Here is a 24,463-nt window from a genome sequence, read left to right as displayed (position 1 = left end):
CCAGGACAGGAAAAACAAACAAATAAACAAGAATTAACCACACAACGATATCATTAAAAATAAATGAACACAAATTCAAAAATCCTCTACAAAACATTACCAATTAAAATCCAACAATACAAAAAGGATATATACCAACACCAAAAGTTATGTGCCCTGAGTATATAAGACAGGCTTAATATTTAAACCAACCAATGTAATCTATGTTAAGACTAAAGAAGGAAATCCTCACAATCATAGGAACTGATATAGAAAAAGCATAACCAAATTTAATATCCATTTGTGAGTTAATAAAAACATAGAAAACTGAGGAGAAACAAGAACTTCCTCAAACTGATGAAAAAGATCCATAAAAAGCCTGCAATTAACGTTATAGTTCATAGTCAAAGACAGAAAGTCTTTCAAGCTTAATGTTGAGAAGGATACAATGAGATCTGCTCTTACTACTCATGTTCAGCATTGCACTGGTAGTCTGAGCTAGTGTGATAAAACAAGAAAAACAAAGTTATGAAGAGTGTAAAGGAAGAAATATTGTTAAGACCCTATTTACAGATGTCATAATTTTCTATGTAGAAAATCCTAAAGAATGTACAAAACCATCAAGATTAGCAGTACCACAAAGTAGTCAAAACACAAAATAATAGTAATGAAACATTAGAAAGTTAAACACACACATCCACAGTCATGCACATACAAATGTATACACATACTTCCAGTATTGCCAAAAAATGAAATAGTTATGAATCTAATAAAACATGTGCCAAACCTACTCACTGAAAATTTCAAAATTCTGAGAGAAATAAAATCTAAATTAATTAAGAGTTATATTGTGTTCATTGGTTGGAAAATTTAAATAATAAAGATGTCAATTATCAAATTGATTGATAGATTTAAAATAGATCCAATCAGAATCTAAGTAGTGCTCTTTATAAATGTAGATAAACTGATTCTAAAATGTATATGAAATTTGTGACCAAAACATTTTTGGAAAAAGAAGAGTAAAATTGTAGGAATCACATTATCCAATTTTAAGACTTCCATACAGAGCTACTATAATCAAGCTATTATTGGTATTGGTGAAGAGATAGGCACATAGATTAAAAGGTCAAAATAGAGAATCCAGAAAGAGATTTATCCAAAATTGTCCATTCATTTTTGAAAAAGTTAGTAATACAACTCAGCAGTTTATTACATATTAAATATACCTCAAATATAAAGCTGTTTCTAAAATCCCCAGTGTGTTCTCATAGTTTTTCATTCCAGGAACTTCAGGAATGCTAATGCACAAAGAGGGGCCTTTGGAACTCATGGTAATGGAAAATTATTTGGGACACTAAAGCTTTTCAAGCTTCTTTTTCTAAATTTATAAAGGAGACTTTAAAAAGCTTTGTTTCTTAGTCCTCACATAATTAGTGTCTCATTAAGTGTTCAATACTAAATTTAGCATTAGTACTTAGAAGAAAAAAATAATACACTATAAAACAATACATTTCAGACTTGACCGTGCACTACAAATGTATTCAAAGAAAAAACAATGAAGGCCAAACGAAATATCTTATGAATCAATAACACAAAAGAACATGAAATCCCTGTTGTGGGGACCAAATGATGTGAGTTCCTTGAAATGAAAAGATAGTTGAGGGCAGACTAAGTAAGCAGATGGAGATGTTTTAGGGAACACCAACACGTCAGCTAGCATGGGAAATCATGATAGCCAATATCTACGTATACTTGAGCTTACAGTAAATGATCTGCCTCAAATTGCTAGTGGCCAGTGGTTACTGAACTGTCATGGCTAGCAATTTGTGGATGTGTCTCAAAAAGTCCAGTAAAGGAAACAGAAAGTGGCTAGTCAGCCCTCTGCTAAGATACAAAATGTGTGCAAGTTCTTTTGAGGAAAGTGATGACCATACCCTGTATTTTCATTGTACATTACAAATCACTTCCCTAAGAAGATGTTGTTTACAGTTTTGGCTAGAAGAAGAAGCTAGGTTGGCCAAGTTTATCTAAATAGCAGGTACATTATCATATTGAGCACATTTTATAAATCATGTTTTAAAACTTTAAGTCCTATTCAAACATTCATCCTGCTTTAAAAATTGAGTTGCTTTTTTTCTTCTTTACCGAGTTTAGGGAGTTATTTACACATTTTAGAGAAAAGTCCTTTATCAAATATGTCATTTTCTCCAGTCATATTTGTCATATCAAATATTTCATATTTTCTCCAGCTTGTGGTTTGTCTTTTGATCCCTTTACCAGTTTTTCTGGAAGAACAAGCTTTAAATTGGATGAAGTACAATTTACTATTCATACCTCTTTTATAGACCACACTTTGGGTATCATATCTAAGCCTGCCAAACTTAAGTTCAAACAGACTTTCTCTCATGTGTCACCAAGAAGTTTTATGTCAGGCACTAATGAATCACAACTGTAATCCCAGCTATGCAGGAGGCTGAGGTCTGAGGATTGTGGTTGGAAGCCAGCCCAAGCAGGAAAGTTCATGAGAATCTTACTTCCAATTAATCCCCCCAAAACTGGAAGTAGAGCTGTGGCTCCAGTGGTAGAACACTAGTCTTCAGGGGGCAAAAAAACTCAGATAACATCCAGGCCCTGAGTTCAAGCCCCAGGACTGGCATCAAAAAATAAAAATTAAAAAAGAACTTTATACCTATGTTTTTGTATTTAGGTCTGTAATCTGTTTTGAGTTAAGACGTCTCTACCTTTTTTGTTGGTTGTGGGGCTTGAACTCTGGGCCAGAGTGCCATCTCTGTACTCTTCAGCAAGTGCTCAAGGTGAGAGCTCTACCACTTGAGCCACAGCTCCACTGCTGGTTTTCTGGTGGTTAATTGGAGATAAGAGTCTAACGGACTTTCCTGCCTGGGCTGGCTTTGAGCCTCTCTGCCTTTGATGAAAAGAAGAGAGAAAATGTTTTCAAATGACATATTTGATAAAGGACTTTTATCCACTTCTATCATGTCTGGGGGAGTGATGGAAGTAGATGGTGTTAGTACTGGCAAGCATTGGAAAATAAATATTGTATATTTCTAGGGCTGCAGATTGACTCAGTTCTGTAGACTTTCAGTGAACACAAACATACTGTATTTTGTAGCTGAATAACTTAATGCACTCGGTGTATTAGTCACTACTATATTTGTTCACCGCTGTGACAAAATACCTGAGAGGAAAAGCAAACTTGAAAAGATGAAAGGTTTATCGTGGCTCATGGTTTCAGGTGGTATCTTGGCTCCATCATGGTGGCTCTGTGGTAAGGCAGACAGAATACCATAGCAGAAAGGGCATTGTGGAGATGAGTTTCATGGAAATCAGAAGCACAGAGAGTTAGAAAGGAAGAGTCCAGGGACAAGGTATAACCTCAGTAACCCACTTCTTCCGATTAGGCCACACTATATAGTTTCTATTGCTTCCAAGTAATGCCATAAAATTTTGAATACATGGCTGGGAATGTGGCTTAGTGGTAGAGTGCTTGCTTAGCATGCATGAAGCCCTGGGTTTGATTCCTCAATACCACATAAACAGAAAAATCCAGGAGTGGTGCTGTGGCTCAAGTGGTAGAGTGCTAGCCTTGAGCAAAAGAAGCTCAAGGATAGTGCCTAGGCCCTGAGTTCAAGCCCCAAGACTGACAAAAAAATTCAAATACACCAATGGATTAATCCAACCATGAAGTCAGCACCTTTATGATCCAATCACATCCACAAAGCCCAACCTCTGAACATTGTATCAGGGTCGAAGCCCTCAACACATGAGTGGGTGGATATTTCATATCTGAACCACATCTGGGGCATTTAATCACATTGCAACCATAAAACTTCTGGAAAGTTAAATGCATATCTCTAATATGCATGACCCAAACCAATCCTGTAGGGGATTGCCTGCCATTAATCCTTCCTAACTGGTTCTACTCCAATCCATTAAGAGTTAAAACTTGTCTACTACCACCACTAGCCAAAGCTCTAAGTCTGAGACTAGTTTCTGATTTGCTTTAACTGATAGAATGTGACAGAATTGTGTGGCAAAAGTTTGGCATTTAGGCCTTAACCACCCTGGCTTGCATCTACCAGAAAGCTAGCTGAATGTAAAGATGAGTATTTACTAGGCAGATAGACCACATGGTGAGTGGGATATATAAGACCTAGACAATAGAAGATTGCAAAGAGGCAAACAGACAATCTTTAACATACAAGATGTCTAGTTATTGCAGATGGATGAAGTGTCAGACATGTGAGTGGAGCCATCTTGAATCCTGAAGTCCCAGATGAGATAATACCATGTGGATCTGAAGTAAGCAATCTCCATTGGGCCCTGCCCAAACTACAGTATAGTCAGCAAATGAGAAGTTGTTGTTGATTTAAACCACAAAGTTTGGGGAGTGGCTTCTCATAGGATGATAAGTAAACAATTCCTAAGCCTACATCACTGAAACCTCTGTTGCAATTACTTATCTACCATTTCTATTCAGTAGGAATCAATTCAGCAGTAGAAAGAACTGAAGATAGGAAAACAAGATCCTAGCTTAAGGTCCATTTTAGCCCTTGTCTGGCTGAACTCCGCTAAAGCAGTCCCTGAGATGGGAAAGAATATATTTGGAGGCAAACCAAGTGATAGATTTGAGAAGAGAGATAGAGAAGGAAGAAAAGATACCAAGTACAGGGGCTGGGAAGGTGGCTCAGTGGTAGAGTGCTTGCCTTGCATGCCTGAGGCCCTGGGTTCGATTCCTCAGCACCACATAAGCAAAAAGAAAAAAGCCGGAAGTGGTGCTGTGGCTCAATTGGTAGTGCGCTAGCCTTGAGCTGAAGAGCTGAGGGACAGTGCCCAGGCCCAGAGTTCAGGCCCTATGACCGGACCCCCCCCCAAAAAAAAGATCCCAAGTGCACTGCTTATTGGGTAACCTGGGTGGGTTATTGCTGGGAGAGTCTATTACTGGAGTGAGGGTGCTTTTCTTTTCTCTTATACCTTTATGCAACTTTGTTCCCCCATTAAAACTACTCATAAATGTCCGCTTTAACTTGATTTCTTCCAAAACAAGAAAAGACAGTGAAGTGGGTGCCTGGTGAGAGAGATCCCTGCTGGACCGAAGCTCCCATAATCAGCCTTGCTTCTATTGCTACTTCACCTGAGATAATGCCATTCTTTATTGAAGTTTTTCTGCCCAAAACCCCACAAGGAATACTCTAGGCAGAGGAAATGGCACCCACAATCCCCAGGCACTCTGCCTTTAATTAGCATAGATGATGAAGACAGCATGTGGCTTGTGAAATTTTCATTGTGGTCATATTTGACAGAGCTAACAAAAAGAAACTATTTTTTCTAATTTAGTTTCTTATTGTTTAATCCTATGAAGAGCCAACATTTCTCCCTGCCCATTGTCTAGGAGCTGGGACAGAAGAGAAATAGGAAAAAGACAGACACCTAAATCTGAGAGGGTCAATTCAATACCGAGGACTTCCATGAATGCCAACTCCTGTTCTCACTAAGGACTTATTTACAAAGCCCTGGAATCTAACTGTTCCTATTCCACACCATCAGAAAAAAAAAAGAAAAGAAAGAAAGAAAACTACCCTTTAAGTAAAACCAGACAGTGTGAAGGAAAGCAATTTGTGATGTGGCATATGGTTCTCCAGTGGCTTAACTGTCCTCCACAGAGGTCACCTGGTACACACCCAAATTCCAAGAAACAAGGGGAAGCTGCAGCTAGGCCTTCAACAGGACCTCAGATCCAGGCAGTGGTTGAGGCCATGTGTGTTCCAAAAGCTATAGAGTATGGAGGAAGATGAGAGAGACACTGAGCTGGAGAAGAACTTTCTCTTGGATCATGTCCACATCTGGGGCCATCCAATTACCTCTGTTTCCTGGCAAATGAGATGATTCTACTTCTTCACAAATCAAGAATTCACCATCCAAATTAGATCCTGAGGCCTCATCATCTTCATTGAAACAAAGGCAAAACAAGGTATACCTGCGCAATAGAGTCCGCTACCATTGAAGAGTGTTTCTCAGTATGGCACTAAGGGTATTTTTCTTAGAGCGCAGATCTGCCTCACACATTCAAAGCTGTTTATCACTCATAGTCTGTGGTCATTAAACACCAGTAGAGCCCTTTCTCTATCATTGTGACTCCAAAGTCATCACTACCTATTTCCAGATGCCCCCTAGAAAATTAGTGACAACATGGAAATGGAATCAAGATCACATATCTTCAGTTAAAAAAAAGTACATCAGAGAACTCTCTTACTCATTGATATCCTGTCCACACATACCACTGAGTACTTTTGAGTACTTTCCTTATAGTCAGAGTAAACATATACAGTTAAGTGTATAAATCTTAAGTATAAACAATTCAATATATTTTAATAAAACCTCAGGCCGATCAAAATACCAACCCCTTCTAGTACCCTAGAAGATTCTTCTGTGGCCTCTCCCAATTGCTCATCCCCCATCAAGAAACAACCTGATTTCTTTCTTTTTTGGGGGGGTTGGAGGGTCATGAGGCTTGAACTCTGGGCCTTGGTGCTGTCCCTCAGCAATTCAGCTCAAGATGAGTGCTCTACCACTCAAGCCATAGTACTGCTTCTGGTTTTCTAAAGGTTAATTGGAGATAAGAGTCTCATGGACTTTCCTGCCTGGGCTAGCTTTGAACCATGTTCCTCAGATCTCAGTCTCCTGAGTAGCTAGGAATACAAGCATGAGCACCTGCACCAGGCTCACTCCCCTGATTTCTAAATTTGCTGAGCTTCAGGAGACTAGAGGTGTCACATGTGGTCTTCTGCTCCTGACTTCTCCCACTTAGCATTACAGAGATACATTAATCTTGTTTGTTATATACATTATTTTTTAGCTCTTGTAATTTTTTCTTATTTATTTATTTATTTACTTATTTATACCTGTACCAGGGCTTGAACTCAGGGCCTCCCGTTCTTGCTCAGCTTTCTTGCCCATGGATGGTACCATACTGCATCTACAGTCTGGCATTTTGCCAATTAATTGGAGGTGAAGTCTCACAGATAGTTTTGCCCAGGCTGGCTTTGAACTACAATCGTCTAGCTAAGCTCGAGTTGTGAGGCACCATCTTATTCTTAGAAAAATAATCTCAATGTTTATATCAAACTATTAAGGGTGGCAACTTTAGAAATTTTAAAAAAAATGGAGTCAGGAGGGAAATGAGGGTGGGCCTGCTTTTAACTCTTTATGCCTCTGAGCAAATATGCTCACAGCGAATATGTTTTACTGTTATATTTTTCATAAGCATTGTTACGATGTGTATCAGAGGGGAGTTCCAGGTTTCCTGTAACATTAAATGGCTCATTTTAAAGATGAGCTTAACATTAGAAATGACAAAATAATGGCATTTGCAGGGAAATGGATGGAGCTAGAAGGAATCATGTTGAGTGAGGTAAGCCAAGAACGAAGAGACGAACAGTACATGGTCTCCCTGATAAGTGGATGATGAATCCAAAATGTTAGGTGATATGACAAAACTAACAGGACTTAAGAAACAAAGAACTCCCACTCATCTGGTTGAACCACTACTAAATATCCCCATGCTGCTGATCACATATATGGTATATAACATATGAGCACCGTTATATATTACAGACTGTGATAGACAATTTGCTCCAGGAAAGTTAGAATGAACTTGTGACTTTAAATGAGCATCATTATTCCACAATACTGTAAATTTCCGGAAATTAAGTAATCACTTAATCACGATCAAAAAAAAAAAAAAAAAAAAAAGAACCTTGGGGAAGGGAGGGAGGGGATGGTAGGGGGAAAACAATGGAGGGGGTAACAATGTTCAAGAGGAAGTGGAAGTGTACTCATTACCTCACTCATGTAACTGTAACCCTCTGTATAGTATCTCTACAATAAAAAAAAAAATTAAAAAAAAAAAAAAAAAACAACATTGAGATACCACCTCACCCCAGTTAGAATGGCTATACTCAAGAACTCTAATAACAACAGATGCTGGAGGGGATGTGGACAGAAGGGAACCTTACTGCATTGTTGGTGGGAGTGTAAACTTGTTGAACCACTTTGGAAATCAGTATGGAGGTTCCTCAGAAGACTCCACATAGAACTCCCCTATGACCCAGCAATCCCACTTTTGAACATTTACCCAAATGTTCACAAACAAGACCATACTAAAGCTACCAGCACGACTATGTTTATTGCAGCATTATTTACCATAGCTAAGATATGGAACCGACCCATATGCCCCTCTGTAGATGAATGGATTAAGAAAATGTGGTATATATACACAATGGAATTCTATGCCACCATCAGAAAGAATGACATTGCCCCATTTGTTAGGAAATGAAAAGACTTGGAACAAATTATATTAAGTGAAGTAAGCCAGGCCCAAAGAAACATAGGTCCCATGGTTTCCCTTATTTGCAATAACTAGTATATGTCTGAGTCAAGCAGAAGAGGTCAGATAAGTTGATATTAAGGAAATGAACCCTAAGATATGTATTCAAATATTTTTTCTTTCATGCGATTGTTTCTAACACATTTATAAGATTATTTCTTTGTTGCTTTGTATGTCCCTCCCCCATGGTATAACCCCTGCTTTCACTGTATTTGGTGTAGGTATAATTTGTGGAGGGGAAGGGAAAAAACAAATCGTTTAAATAGGGTTACAGGTGGACCCATTGCAACAATGAGATGTACAACTCATTTTGTCGAAAACGAACTTTACAACTTTAGTGGGGGGGAGGAGAATTGGGTAGGGGGAAGGGGGGGAGGATGGGATAGGATGGGAAGGGGAAACAAAGCAGGAGGCTACAATGCTTGATAAGAAATGTACTCATTATCTTGCCCATGTAATTGTAACCCCTCTGTACAGTATTTTCACAATAAAAAAAAAGAAAAAAAAAAGAAAATAAAGATGAGCTTAATTATTCAGACCACAGAGCCAAGAAAGTAGTAAGCTATGATATATGAGTTCTATTTTCTTTCCCCCCAAAAAATATCAAAGTAGAATTTACCAGTTGTTTCATTTGCTTTCCCTGAAAAATCAAGGTCTGGGTAGTTTGCTCACCCCCCTCCCCATCACCCCGCACTCCCCCCCTTTCCCTCTATTTCCTTCAGCAGCCAACACAAAGAGGAAGCAGATTAACTTAGTGGTTCTTCCCACGTCACCCACAAGACTCAATGTCACCAGGATTTTTAAACTAAGTGACAAAACAGCAGTTACAGACTCTCTTAGAGCAAACAAGGAAAAGTGTTCACATACAGGCCTAAGGCTCTGACACCTCTGGCCCTGAAAGAAAAAGTTGAAGAAGTACTAAAGTGAGAGAGAGTGAGCTGAGCTCTGAAAAGCAAGGAACGCTGGGGGACAGGCACAACTTCGAATCAGAGTCTATAGAGGTCTTCCCAAGGAAAGAAGGGATACTTGCTGAAAGCTAGGATACCACCAAGAGCCTTTGGACTATGCTGGCCTGGAAAGATGAATAGGGGATATTACTGAGAACATTTTCAGAGGAAAATATTCCGAAAAGAGGAAACATACAGAAGAGGAGAGGAAAACATCCCAAGGGCTGTTCCCCAGCTTTATTCAGATTTTATTACACAAAAGCACACTTTAAAGAACATATGTTTGCAACAGCTTAGAGTTGGCTTTCGACTTGATGAAACTTCTTCTAGTCCAGTATGCACACAAACTGCTTCAGGGAACAGATGTAAGACAGATGGGTCTACCGAAGGTTGCCCCCAACTCCGTGCCTACAGTGGTTACTGTCACCACTGAATTCCTCAATAAATTCAAATGTCATGTTCTGAAATGGCCAGCCCTGAATTTTTTTTTTAAATGCAGTTCTCATTAAAAGCATCAAGTATGAAACTTTAGTCTAATGAGATGATCTGAGAAAACAATTTGGAAATGTCTATACCAGTGGTTTTTACACTTGAGAATGGATCAAAATAACTCAGAGCATGTGTTAAAATACAGAATTTTTTGAGCTCAACTTCCCCTGCCCCAATTCTGACTCAGTAGGTTTAAGGTGGGGGCCTGGGAGCCTATTTTTCTAATAGGTTAGTAGGTACTAGGTAAACAGGGGACCACACTTTGAGAGTCTGTGGTTCTCATTCATTTCATTCCTCTCTCAGAGGTAACAGGTTCTATGAGCATATCAATGATCAGAGTAGTCATGTGATAGAGAAACCCACTCAACCCCTGTCTTTGCCTATTTTCTGTTGTTATAACTTAAGCATCCAATACTAGGTAATGTATAAAGACAGGAGGTCATTTTGGTTCTTGCTTCTGGAGGCTAGAAAGCCCAAGATCAAAGGCTGTACCTGGTGAAGGTTCCATGCTACTACTACAAGTTATGTTGAGGAGAAAGGCAAACTGATATGGGCCAAGAGGCAAAATAAGAGAGACAGCCTTGCTTTATAACAACCCACTCACACAGTAACTAATCCAGTCCTGTGAAAGCAAGAACTCACTCTCATGAAAAAGGCATTAATCTACCGTAGTATCCTAACCAACTTTTAAAGGCCCTACTTCACAACACTACCACAGGGGCAATCAAATTTTAACATGAATTTGAGAGGGGAAAAATACTATTCAAACCGTACCACCCAGTATTTCTCAACTTAAAAGCAATGAATTGGTGGGGGACATCCATGAACCTCTCTGGAAAGAAGTCCTTCAAGGAAGCAGGTAAGATGTGCTGGAGGGCTGAGGGCTGTATCTTGTGGCTGGCTCCTAATAGGACATGAGGGATGGAGAGACCAGGACCTGCTGCCCAGAAATCCAGTTAGCATCAGGGAAGTTTGTTAGCAGGTATCAAAAGCCAGTCTATTTCCAATTTGTATTAAGACATTGAGATAAGACATTAGCCAAGGATTTGCAAGAATGAAACAATGACCTAGTTTCTAGAGAGCTTAAGATACCCAGAGCTTAGCCAGGACAATAGTGCACATCTAGAATCCCAGTTCTCAGGAAGCTAAGAGAGGAGGATTGTGAGTTTGAGGCAAGCCTTGGCTACATTGTGACCTTAAGTCCAGCCTAATTTATGTAGATAGTTCTGTCTGAAAAGATCAAACAAAAAAAAATCCACAGGTTATGAACCTCAAATCTAGAGGAGACACCCAATTGTGTCAGATAAATTAATGATGTAGTATACAAAGTTAGTTACAGCATGATGGCCTAGATCACTAACTAGAGCCCTGAGCTCAGTTTCATAGTGAGGAAGAAGCATTTACTAATACCTAGGCTCCTATTATAAGCTAGGATCTGATTTCAAAGGTCTGAAATGGTTTCTAAACTCAGCATTTCTATAAAGCTTTCAAGTGAGGCTAGATCTCAAATGACATTTTCCATAGTAAGGCCTTAGATGAGAGGTTGTCAAACATTTTTCTTTGCTTCACAGGTCATGTGATTTCTGTCATAAATTCTGCTCTTGTGTCGCCAAGTAGCCAGACAATAATCAAGTAACAAATACAACTGTGTTCCAATGACAAGGAAATTGGAAGTATACATAGTTTTCATGAAGCACAAAGTATTTGTCTTTCTTTATTTGTTTAATCACTTAAAAGTTTTAAAAAGCAGGCTGGCCCTGGTGGCTCATGCCTATAATCCTTGCTACTCAAGAGGCTGAAATCTGAGGATCACAGTTCAAAGCCAGCCCAGGCAGGAAAGTCTGTGAGACTCTTATCTCCAATTAACCACCAGAAAACCAGAAGTGGCACTGTGGCTCAAGTGGTAGAGAATTCACCTTGAGCTGAAGAGCTCAGGGACAGCACCCAGGCTCAGAGTTCAAGCCCCATGATTGACCCCCCCCCAAAATGTAAAAAACTGTTAATCTAATTGAGCATACATAAAACAGACAACAAGCCAAATTTGCCCTGTCTGGACCAGTTTGAAGACCCTACCCTAGACTACTGTTCTCCATCCCAGATCTACTAAATGCATAAAGAAAAGGCCTTATTTCACCAGACTTCCTAGATAATCCTAATTTAGCCTGCTCAAATACCATTTCTGGGTCCAGAACAACATACCCCTCCAAGTCCCTCAAAATGGGAGAGTCCTTCTTTAAGTGCTGTTAACAGTTCAGTCTTCCTGATTTTCTCAATTTGTTCAATCTTCTTGATTTTCTTAGTTTGGGTGTAGTCTCCTGACCTCCCCACTCCTCTCAATTAATTTCCAAGAAGCTACCTCTTACCTTACCCCACATCTGATAGGATATATGGTATCTTTGTGTAATTAAGGACTGATCAATTCCAGTGATTTTCAGCTCTTGAACAATCTTGTATGAGAAGCACAACTCTGATCTTCTGATCTTCTGCTTTTCCAAATGAGCTGAAATTACTCATAGTTGCTGAGAAAAGATATGCAAGGCCCCTGTTCCCTACCAATGTGAAGATATACTTTGTGGCTGCTCTCAGGTTAGGACAGGCAGGAGCTGCACTCCAGGCAAGAAAACTTAAAAGGAGATGAAGTCAAGGGTGTGGGAAGGTTTGGAGTTATTTTTGAGTTAGGGATGGGAGTAGAAACCCATAGGCTGTATATGCTTATCTCAGGAATGTCGGGGACTTCAGAAAGGAAATCCAGCGGATTCAGTGATGAAGGCTAAGCCAACAGGAAAAGGGAGAGGAGGGGAAGTAAGCCATTGTGTGGCAGTTATAAACAGGCCAGCCCCTCCACCTTGGCAAAGGGATCAACTGGGTCATCAAACTAGTCATTCTCAAATTTCAGTGTCTGAACATCAGCAAAATCTTGTTAGAATGTAGATGCTGATTCTGTAGGCCTTGGGTGGGGCCTGAGCTTCTACTTTTCTGACTTGGTTCCAGGTGACCAAAGTGTACAAACATCCTGCTGACAACTATTCATGGCTTGTTGTTTTGGTTTCCTTTTAAAGTCACAGGCTGGAAAATAATTCCTGGGTCCATAGCTCAGTTCCTGTAGGGGTTGAACTCTGCATATGTAGCTGTGAGGGGAGTTTCCTATAGCACTATGTATAGTTACTATCATACCCATCAAAAGAGCAAGTGAGCTCTAAACTCCAGTCTCTCTCTTTCTCTAAGTCTTGAGTCCTGGGACTCCTCTATCTGTTTTCTAAATATCCCAAAGTCTGCTTCCTGCCCAAGTCCCATGCTTTTGGAACCATATGTTTCCAGACATGGCGTCCCTTTCTAATTTTCTCCAAGGTGCATTGTGGTCCTGCAGCCAGCTGTGAAATCAGATAGACACCAAATGGTTGATTCTTGCCAGTATCCTGCAAAGGTTTGTTGGCAGAAAAGATACTGCTTCATCACTCACCCCTTGAGTAGAAGCTGCTAAGGAGCTGGGATATAATGATACCACTATTTTTAAAGAAAGATGATCCTACCTACTCAGGAGGCTGAGATCTGAGGACCACAGTTCAAAGCCAGCCCAAGCAGAAAAATCCATGAGACTCTTATCTCCAATTAATCACTAGAAAACCAGAAATGGGGCCATGTCTTAAAGTGGTAGAGCACTACCCTTGAGTGAAAGAGCTCAGGAATAGACCCTAGGCCCTGAGTTCAAGCCCCATGACCGACAAAAAAAAAGATGAAATAAAAAATAGAAGGGTTGGGGAGAATGTAGGGTAATTAGTAGCATCATACATTGCTGTGGACAGGTAAAAGGGTGCAGTCACTTTGGAAAACAATCTTGTCATTCCTCAAAGGGTTCAACCTAGAGTTACCTTATAGTACCGTGGTTCCATTTCTAAGTATCCAGCTAAGAACAGGTAAAAAATATGTTTCCATACAAGACCGTGTACAGAGATTTTTCACTAATATAATTATTCTCAAGAGACTTAAAGTGGAACTCCAAACATATTAACTAAAGAAATGGATAGGTAAAATGTGCTAAGCCAGGAATAATGGCACACATTTATAATCCCAGAACTCAGAAGGCTGAGGTAGAAGGATCATGAATTCAAGGCCAGCCTGAGTTGCATAGGGAGACTCTACCTCAAAATAAAATAAAGTGCTGTATATCCATAGAATGGAATATTATTTGACCACAAGAATCAAATACTGCCACATATTATAACATGGATGAAACTTGAAAACATTTTGCTAAATAAAAGAAGCTAGACACAAAAGGAGACATTTTGTATGACTATATTTATAGGGAATGACAAGAATAGGCAAATATGGGGGGCGGAGTGGTAGTCGTGGAGATGGTAGGGGGAAAACTAAGGAGGAGGCAACAATGCTTGATAAGAAATGTATTCATTACTTTGCTCATGTAATTGTAACCCCTCTGTATGGTATTTTCACAATAAAAAAACTTTTTAAACAATAAAAAAAGAATAGGCAGGGGCTGGGAAGGTGGCTCAGTGGTAGAGCGCTTGCTTTGCATGCATGAGACCCTGGGTTCGATTCCTCAGCACCACATAAGCCAAAAAAAAAGCCGGAAGTGGTGCTGTGGCTCAAGTGGTAGAGCACTAGCCTTGAGCTGAAGAGGTGAGGGACAGCGCCCAGGCCCAGAGTTCAGGCCCACGACCGGATCCAAAATAAAACAAACAAAAAAAAAAGAATAGGCAAATGTATGAAGGCAGAAGATAAACTAGTAGTTGCTGAGGACAAGGGTGTGAAAGACTGCACAGTGATGGCTAAGTTGTAGGAGGTCTCTTTAAGGGGCAATGAAAATGTTCTAAATTGATTGTGGTGATAGATCCATAGCTCAGAGGATACACTAAAATCACCGAACTATTGCGAAGCATGTGAATTACATCTCAATAAAACTGCTAAAATGTCATCACAAATCAGGTGCGAAACTTAAAGCAAAATAGCGCAGAGTCAAAGCTTTTCAAACTCTGATGTTCCAAAGGGAGTCAAGATTTGGCCTTGGGGCAGCAACTTCTCAGAATCATTGAGAAACATCTAAGAAGCCAAAGACATAAGATTTTGAAAATGTAGCCAAGTGTCCCTCTAAATAACTATGGTGAGCTGTACACCCTAGACAGATGCTCAATGCCATAGTATAATTTGTTCTTGCTTGCCTAATCCCGGCTCAGCAAGGTGCCTCATGTGTAATGGCCATTCACAATTTGAATTCACATACAGAACTCTGGGAGTAAAGGGAATTCACTGAGCTCTAATACCAGTTCTGTTCCTAACTCCTTGTGTGATCCCACAACTGGCTTCAACTGGTCAGGTCTCAGAGGCTCCTCCCTAAAATACAAGGAGACTCACTATCTCTGGCATGGACACCTTCACAGTCTAAGATTCTGCAGTCTAAGATTCTATGGCAGCCCATAGAGGGGAACGTGGTATACATGAGAGAAATTCCCGCAGGAATCTATATAGATACCTAACCCGAGGGTCAGGCCTGAGCAGAAACACTTCTAAGCAGATGCCATCCCCTCTATCTACTGAGAGCCTTCTAGCGGCTAGGTTCCTTGCTAGGTCATGAAGATACAAAAAATGAATAGGACCCTACAACATGCCCACATGGCTGGAGGCATCAGATCAATGGTGAAACAATGTGATTTTTGGCAACTGAAAAGCTGAGGAAAAAAATCTAAATGGCAACAGAATTTCAACACTAGATGTTGAAAGGCACTGGAGTTTTACTCTGACAAATGTTGAGTCAGTGGCAACATGTCTGTCACAGTGGCCATTCTGGGAGTAGACTTTCAGGAGGTGGGGGAGAGACATGACTATACTACAACTTCCTCACCATCCCACAATGGGCCCACAAAACCTTGGCTCAGTTCTTTCCCTGTGCCCCTAAGTTAACTACTGTTTGTGAATGTTTTTGGATGGTTGGAAACAAAAGGCTCAAATATGCAGAAGACCAGGGTCAACCATCAGAGAATATCAGGGTACAACTGTCATTGAGCACAACTGGGTGGACATTAAAAATAGCTACTGAAAAGTGAAAACAAGTTATGGTACATGCTATCTATTACAATATAGGTCACTCCCCACAAGCAGAAGAGAAAAAAATACTGCAATGATATTTCAAGACTAAGCAGGAAATCTGCCCTCAATTTCCGGTAGGATCTGCCTGAGTATTACTCATAAAAATGTTTTAAAACCAATCTATGCAATTTACAACCCCAAATCTCTGGGATAATCCAAGCTATTATGTCCAAATCTTATTTATCTTCTCCCTGGAAAACCAGACATAAAAAGCCTCCCAGTATGAGCTACAGATTATGGATATGTGAATCATTCTGCTCAAGAGTAAGTGTTCCAGAAGTTTGAGGCCAAAGTGTGCCATGCGCCTGCAAAATCCAGGTGCAACTAATTATCATCTGGAAAAACTTGGGAGTTTAGCCATGCTACCAATGACGTTTTTCTTGTGCAGTCATGATCTGAAAAGCCTACCCCAAAGGACTCCCTGGAGTTTGTAAATCTCTTAGAATAGTGTCCTAGAGTGATTTGATATCCAAAAGTCTTACCAGTTAACCATGCTCTAACTTGTTGCCTGTCCAATTGGCTCTTCTGTTCAAGGTACTATACATTCTCACTGACACTTTGCTATCTCCCATTCTTTTTCCTTGAGATTATTCTGCTTTAAACCTACAGGGATTTTTGAAATAAAATGATTTGATTCTCTGTCACAACTACTACAATCAATCCATCCACAAATACCAATTTAAGATGCTCTCTCAGATCCCAAGCCTTGTTCTAAATAGGAGTAAACTAAGTTACCAGTCTAGACCTGAAGGCAATCACAATTTGGTTCTATCTGTTTTACTTAGTGTTTCAATTTTTTATTTTATTTTTTGTGAGTGCTAAGGTTTGAACCCAAGGCCTTATACATGCTAAGTACACATTTTAACATAAAGCTTCACCCCCAATCTAGTGTTGTTTTGTAAATGAGAAACTGTACAGCTGGCTACAAATATAGAGACCACCTACTCATTGGTTCAATCAAAGTTTTCTTTGGTAATTTCACTTTAGTTTGTATTTGATTTTTCTGCTTTTTTAACTGTGGATTGTCCTCACAGAATTCATAAGGATATCTAATATGAGAGATTTTTTAAAAAGTTATGATAGGGCCTGCTTTCTGAAACAGAAGAATATCTACACCACTTTTTGCTTCCAATTTCCAAACCTTACCTATATTGCAAGCAAATAAGCACATTCATCATTTATGTCCACTTCAAAAACTTAAGTCTCGGGGCTGGGAAGGTGGCTCAGTGGTAGAGCGCTTGCCTTGCATGCCTGAGGCCCTGGGTTCAATTCCTCAGCACCACATAAGCAAAAACAAAAACTTAAGTCTCAGCTGGGCCCCCATGCCTCACACCTGTAATCCTAGCTACTCAGGAGACTGAGATCTGAAGATTGGGTTTTGAAGGCAATCAGAGCAGAAAAGTCCATGAGACTCTTATCTTCAATTAAACAGAAAACAAAAACAAAAACAGACGTGGAGCTGTGGTAGAACACCAGACTTGAGTGGGAAAAAAAAAAAAAAACCTCACAGACAGCACTCAAGCCTTGAATCCAAGCCCCAGGACTGGCATTAAACAAACAACAAAAAAGCTACCTTAAATCTTTGTCCAGGTTTCATTAGAGAAATCAGAATCAGACTCTATTTCAGAACTAAAGTCAAATTTCCTAGAGCAAGAGCAGGCTTAAAATACCATCCCCTCCCAAAAGAAATGGCCCAGAAAAGCTAGCAGTCAAGAAAAGCATACAATGGAGAAGCACAGGGCTGACTTGAGACTCTTCCTAAAACTGGAACATCACAGAGGTGATTATTCATACTACTATTTTGGAAGTGAATTTTTAACCTGAATATTAATCATCGCTTGGCTGCTAAAAATTTTATAATATGCGATAGCTTGGCAAAAGTAAACCTTCTTCTGTTTCAACTCTCTCCACTTTCAATTATCAGTTTTAGTTGTGTTCACTGAAAGGGGAATTGATGTAGCATACATATTTGCGTTTACTAAGGAAACCATTCAACTACTTTGGAAGGGACTAGAGCAGAGTAGCCAACAAAAATAATAAATGCAAACTCCAGCTTGTGGCTGCACTCAAGTCTCTCATCTTACAGCCCCCAACAGAGCTTATTGCTTAAACAGAGGGTGCTCATGGATTTTAAAGGAACCTCTGTAGCAAGCAAACCCTGGTCGCTATGTATGCATGTATGTAGATTCAGGATGTCACAAAGTCCTGTTTACCTGTGCGCATGTTTCTTTCAGGTCCTTTCCTGTCTAATTACCCATCATCAGAGTTGCACAATACCCACTCAGAAGCAAGTATACTACTAGGCACCGTGGGAAATACAAACAAGGGTAAGATACAACACAATCTCTACTTTGAAGAGCTCAGAGTCTAGAAGAGGAGCCCATAAATCCTTACAATGGATGGTATGCGTGATTAAAAAAAAAAAGCCACCAAGAGTTATGAATGTTCAAAAGAAGGCAGAAGCCTTCCTGTGTCAAGGGTCAAGGAAATGTTTCAGGGGATGGAGTATTGCTCAGCAGTGGAGCATGCACAAGGCCATAAGTTCAATCTCCAGCACTGCTTTAAGAAAAAAAAAGGTTTCAACAAAATGAGGTGTCACAAGACAGTGGGTACATTATGGACAGACAAATGGCTGGGAGGTATTCTAGATGCAGAGAGTAGAACCTGTCAGGAAGAAGGAAAGTGTAACTGAAGTTCTGTAAGGACAGATAATCTATTTGAAGTGGGCTTTAGAAAATTACAAGAGAGACTTGAAAACTAAGCTAAGCTACAAACAAACTATATAGCCTCCTAGAACAACTTTCTACAGGAAGCTGATGCTCCAAGTTTCTGAGTAGAGAGAGTAATGTGATCAAAATAGATGTTAATGGGCTGGGAACATGGTTTAGCGGTAGAGTGCTTGCCTAGCAGGCATGAAGCCCTGGGTTTGATTCCTTAGTACCACATAAACAGAAAAGGCTGGAAGTGATGCTGTGGCTCAAGTGGTAGAGTGCTAGCCTTGGACAAAAGATGCTCAGGGACAGTGTCCAGGCCCTAAGCTCAAGCCCCAGGACTGGCACAAAAAAAGATGCTGATGAGCTGGTGGCTCATTCCTATAATTCTAGCTACTCAGGAGGATGAGATCTGAGGATCACAGTTCAAAGTCAGCCTAGGCAGGAAAGCCCATGAGACTCTTATCTCCAATTAACCACTAAAATGCTGCAAGTGGAGCTGTGCAAGTGGTAGATCACTATCCTTGAGCAAAAGAAAAACAATGCTCAAGGACAGTGCCCAGGCCCTGAGTTCAAGCCTCAGTACTGCTACCAAAAAAAAAAATGGTGCTAAAGTAGTATACTTAAAAAACCAGCACTTGGACAGAGAAAGGAGAATGTTATTGTGAAATGTTATTGTAAAAATCTAAATGAGAAGGGCTGGGCTTTGTGGTATGAGGTGGTAAGGAAGTGGAAAGGCTGATATTCATGCTTTAATGATGGTTTCTGGTGTCTAGTTCAGCTCACAAAGGTGTGAAATGACTAGTAGTATACTGCACTGAGAATGTTATGAATGAATACAATGCCAGACTTCCCTGGCATATCTGTTTCATTGCAGAGTAATTTTGTCAGTTGATTATATGCTTTAAACACAAATTGAAATTTCTAGCTTGCTCAAAATGAGAATTTAATTGTACAGCTTGAGCCAGGTGTTCTACTCCTAACACTTAGGGCTCAATGTGGCATTTCAACACACTGCTTTGGACGTTGTGCTCTGGTTTGGCTTTCAGCAAACCTTACTTTGTTTTCCTCACTGGTTAGAAGCCATAGTTCTCTCCAGATCCAAGAAGACTCATAGATCCTTCATTAGTGGCCACAACATTCAGCTTATTTTGCAAAAGGAGGTGGAATGAACTTCAAAAATCTCCGTTATAAAGAATCTTTCCAGAGTTCTTTTAGAAATGGAACCAATCAGAACTCCCATCTCTTATAAGCATACAAACACAATCAAACACAGACAACTTTACTAGAAGCTCTCCATACACTTCTTGTGTGTTCTAGTAGACACAGCATCTTTGCTAGGCTGCAGAGAATAAATCAGAGGGCCAGAAAAAGCTGCATCAAATTCAAAGATGGAAGAACTCCAGAGACCTTCCGGGGTGGGAATGAAAATGATTTATTCTAGCTCTGACAGATTCACTATACAAGCTCAGATTGTTACATAATCCGAGTGCTGATGGAGCCCTTAGGTCCATACCTTCTTTCAGAAGTTCTGCATTCAAAGGGTCTTGCTTTCTCCCGTACTGGAGACTTGATGTTCACTTAATAAGCAAGTGCCTCCAAAACAATATTTAAAATCTAACATCATACATTTAGGGTAAACTCAGCTAATGTGATTTGCCTCTAGACCCACAGGTTGAGAAAGTTTCTACTCCCTAGTCTTCCAAAATCTCTGGCTTGGACTGAAATCCCCTCCTGTGCATTTGACAGCTCTACTGAGCTCATTTCTTAGGATGTTCCACTGAAATGTGCAAAGAGAGGGCCTAGAGCCTGAAAGACATATTTCTCAAGTGTCTCCTTTAGGCTTTAGCTTCTCTGTGGTCTGAACAGTACGAGGGAGCAGGATTGGACATCAGTGGACACTTGATGGGAAGAGAAACATGGTGGCTCCCAGCTTGGACAGGTGAGGAGAGGAGAGATCACTCTACAGGCTTTTAGACAGAGCCAGAAAAGCCATTAGTGGAGCCCAAAACAAGATGAGTAATGAGTGCCCAAACTGGCAAATCTGTGACCCTGTGGATGTCTGGGCCTTGACAGCAAACTGTACTATATAAGGGTAGAAGTTGGGAGAAAGGAATACCAGGGAGATGTGCAGAGCAAGAGAGGAGAACAAGATCAGATACAAAAGAATAAGAGTGCTCCTGCCTGAGAATGGCTCAACTAGAAGTTGAGGTATCAACTGTTGTTCTTGTTTCACTCCCCTAAAGCTTTCTTGTGCCCTTGATGGCACTTTCTCCATTACATTCATTTTGATGAGACTCCTACCACGGAATGTGGAAGTGGGGCTACTAACACAAGACAGGAATAGTCGATTCCCATGCCAGGCCCTGAGGATGAAGTCTCCTTTCCACTTTGCCCTGGGCAGGGAATGTGGCTTAGTGGTAAAGTGATTGCCTAGCATACATGAAGTCCTGGGTTCGATTCCTCAGTACCACATAAACAGAGAAAGCCAGAGGTGGCACTGTGGCTCAAGTGGTAGAGTGCTAGTCTTGCACACAGAGAAGTTCAGGGACAGGGTCCTAGTCCCTGAGTTCAAGCCTCAAAACTGACACACACATACAAAAAAAAAGCCACTTTGCCCAGAATCATTTCCTATAAAACGGCTTAAAGATCACAAGCATCAGCACACAAATTTCTTATTTTTTAATTTACACATTTTGATCCATTCATTCATTCGGAAATGAACAAAAGATTTCATCAACCCTCCCCACATCTCCCAAGCACTCTATCTATAAGGCCCTCATTCTGTTATGAGCCTTTGGAAAATTCTCAGCTTTCAAATACCCACAGTGTCACTGAATGCAAAGATAAATATATGCGTGCCCGGTAGCGTATGTCATCCCCTTTCCCATGGACACTAGATGAAAATCTATGCATAGTGTTCCTTTTCCTACCAAGGCCATAGGGGGATGCATGACATCGTGCCCTGCTCCTCTTTGGAAGTTCTCTACTAACCTGACTTCAGTGTGAGGGAGTTGCTGGAGCTTTCTAAAGAGCATATTTCCAAGGAGAGCTCTGCCCACACCCGCAGACCCCATTAAATACCAGGGTTCCCTTAGAGGCTGGAAACCACGCCTTCTGACAACAGGAAACTCTATACCCCTTACCCAACATGGCACGTGCACCTCTCCCTCTTTCCCTGCGGCTAATCAAGTGCATGCCACATGTCACCACTCTCAGCTGGCACCCCTCTTGTAGAAAAGCTGACTTTCTCAGACTCCACAGCAGGGGGGGGGCGGGTTCGCTGATGCAGGACGCGCTCTGCCATTGCAATTTACAAAAGTCTCTGTACCTTGGCTCTGGGACCAGCGGCCCTAGTGGTGTCATGGGACCTCAGATGGGACAGGACCTCCTCTAGGACAAGCTGTCAGGTCCAGAATCCTGACTCTGATCGACGGAGAGAGATCAAAATGCTGAGTGACGAGAAAGTAGCAAACTCGCATGCAGCCAAACTTGTCTCTCCATAGTTTCTAGTGCCAAGGAGCGTTTGATTGGAATCTTGGAACCCCGGGTGCAGAGGGTGCTTGGGCTCCAGGCTCCAGGAGAACGCCCTGTGCCTGGTGATGGGACAATCTGTTCCCTTTCACGTGCCTAGGTGCGAGCCCCCTGAGTGTTGCCCACTCTGGGGGTGCAGCGGTGGGGAGGGACTTAACCGCCAAAGATGAGTTCGGAGTAAACAAAGGGCGTCCCCCACACCTCCTTCAGTTAGGAGCAAAAGATTCCTGGGCGGCTGGGGCGGGGAGGGTGGGGGAACTCCTAGGTAGGGAGAAAGCTCCTCCTCTGGTTCCTACCTGGGAAGCCGCGGCTAGTTGGGACGTGCAGCAGCAGCAGCAGCAGTAGCAGCAGCAGCTGCTGCAGTGCAGGCGGTGGTAGCAGCAGCGCGGGCCTGAGAACTGGGCTCCCCATGACGAGCTGGCGCTTCCCTGGGCTCAGCAGCGCTGCCGCGCTTCCAAGCGGCCGGGAGGAGACCGAAGAGACCGAGGGGCTGCGCTGTGGCTGGCCGCCGGGCGAAAATTGGCTGGAAAACTCCTCCTCTCTCCTCTCTTCTTCCCTCCCTACAGCCTGGGCCTGCCCTCCTTCCTCCCTGCCTCCCCGGAGCGACACCACGCGGTTTGGGGTTCCCACTCACCCACCCACTCACCGCGTCCTTGTAAGCCAGAGCTTCTGGAAATGAGACTATTCAATCAGAGACACAAAGCGCCAGGGACGTACTCCAGCAAGCCAACATATCCAAGGTTGTGTTTGCTCTCTCTATGTGTGACCCGCTCATGCACACTACAGGAGTGGTTCTACCACCTAGTGCATCTTGGGTCCCTAGAACCATGCTATCATTGCAGCAAAAGCTGCGTGAGTTACACAAACCAGTGTTTGTGAGTGACTCAATGCAGCTGATATTAGGGTCACCAGTCACCCTCTCCATTTTGCCCCTCATTGACCATGTCCCCGACTTCACTATTTTATTCAGTTTTTCTTTACCAACTAGAAACTAATTCGTGGAAATCTGCCCAAATTCTCCCCTGTTGTGGGCAGGCTGGGAACTGGAAACTCTAAGTGCGATTACTCAGGTACCAAAGCCTGTACTACATGGGGTTTGTTTGTCTTTTACAAAGGAATGAATGGAAAGCTGAGCAGAGTACACATACGCATGCGCGATATGCTGTGGTTGAGGCTGGACCTTAAGGTACTTATTCCAGGATCCACTAATGGGAAAGCACAAAGCACACAGAGTTCCTTGTCTCACCCAAAGCTTCAGGGAACCAGCTGTAGTTTTCTGCAGCCAGATCCCACCATCTCCTGACTTGTTCTCAACAACCCCAAGGACAGGAGGACCAGCCCAGAGCCCCCACCCTGTGGCCTGGCATAGCTGGATCCTGGCATTGAAATAGGGTTTCTAGGTTGCCCCTAGGATGGATTTGGTTTCTTTCAGGCATTAGAGAAAGCCTCTCATAGTTTTGGTTTGGTTTTAGTAAACCGAGAAGGCAATTCTATGCTCCTCTGCTGTAGAGGTAGGGTGAGGTGGGGTAATCTTAGCAAATTCCAATTGGGGCTGTTGCAGAAGACAGTGGAAGATGAAGGGGAAATCTAGCCATCTCTGGATTCATAGCCATCTCTGTACTTGTACAAGAGATACATTGCCGGCTAAGACCCTTGGCAGCACTCACCCAGATGACTCTGAACTTGTTTGTCTAGCAGTGCCTTTTCTAGTCCTCACAAACAACCTAGTCATGAAATTCCATCTTACTAGCTCCAGTAATCAGAGGCATTTTTTTCCATTTACTGAGGGTGCCCTATCTGCTGCTACTTCTTCAAGAAGCCAACCAACCTTTTGTAATTGCCCAGTGTCAAGAAAAATAGGGTACTCAGGCTCTTCTGTGGCCTCTATCAGACCGGACTCTTCAGGGAGTAGTTTTCAATCCTGCCCACACACAAGACAGGCGCCCCCAAGAAAGCTTCTATTCAGACTCTACCCAAGACCAATGAAGTCAGAATCCTTAAGGGTGTGACCTAGACATTAGCCAGATGCACGTTTTTGTTCCTTCCTAAAACTTGCTCAGTGACAGAAGTTTTAGAATAGGATAAATTCAAGATGAGAGTTTCTCCATCTAGAAATACTGATGTTATTCTTCATTGGGGAGGGCCTTTCCTATGCAGCGTCTTCAGCATCTACACACCAGATGACAGTAGTAAGCCCTCAGATATGACAACCCAAAGTTCTCTCCAGGTATTGTCAGTTGTCATCAGTTGGTAACCCTTTTTGGAGGCCCATGAGCAGGTCCAGCTTAGCCTGTCTA

The 24,463-nt window shown here is 41.6% G+C and overlaps 1 protein-coding gene across 1 annotated transcript in view; it reads right to left on the bottom strand.

Annotated features, from left to right (window-relative positions):
• Srpx (sushi repeat containing protein X-linked) overlaps positions 1-22,793 on the bottom strand; it is a 76,898-nt gene extending 54,105 nt beyond the window's left edge. The window contains exon 1 of the mRNA XM_070039237.1: positions 22,463-22,793. Within this exon, the coding sequence (XP_069895338.1) occupies positions 22,463-22,577 (115 nt within the window). The 5' untranslated portion in view covers positions 22,578-22,793. The remainder of the gene's footprint in view (positions 1-22,462) is intronic.
• Between the last annotated feature and the right edge of the window lie 1,670 nt (positions 22,794-24,463).

Source organism: Dipodomys merriami, unplaced genomic scaffold (assembly GCF_024711535.1).
Source record: "Dipodomys merriami isolate MVZ:Mamm:240054 unplaced genomic scaffold, mDipMer1.0.p SCAF_3, whole genome shotgun sequence".
NCBI classification, from domain to species: domain Eukaryota; kingdom Metazoa; phylum Chordata; class Mammalia; order Rodentia; family Heteromyidae; genus Dipodomys; species Dipodomys merriami.
The sequence above is the reverse complement of the archived record's forward strand: the minus strand, read 5'-3'. Positions and strand labels throughout refer to the sequence as shown.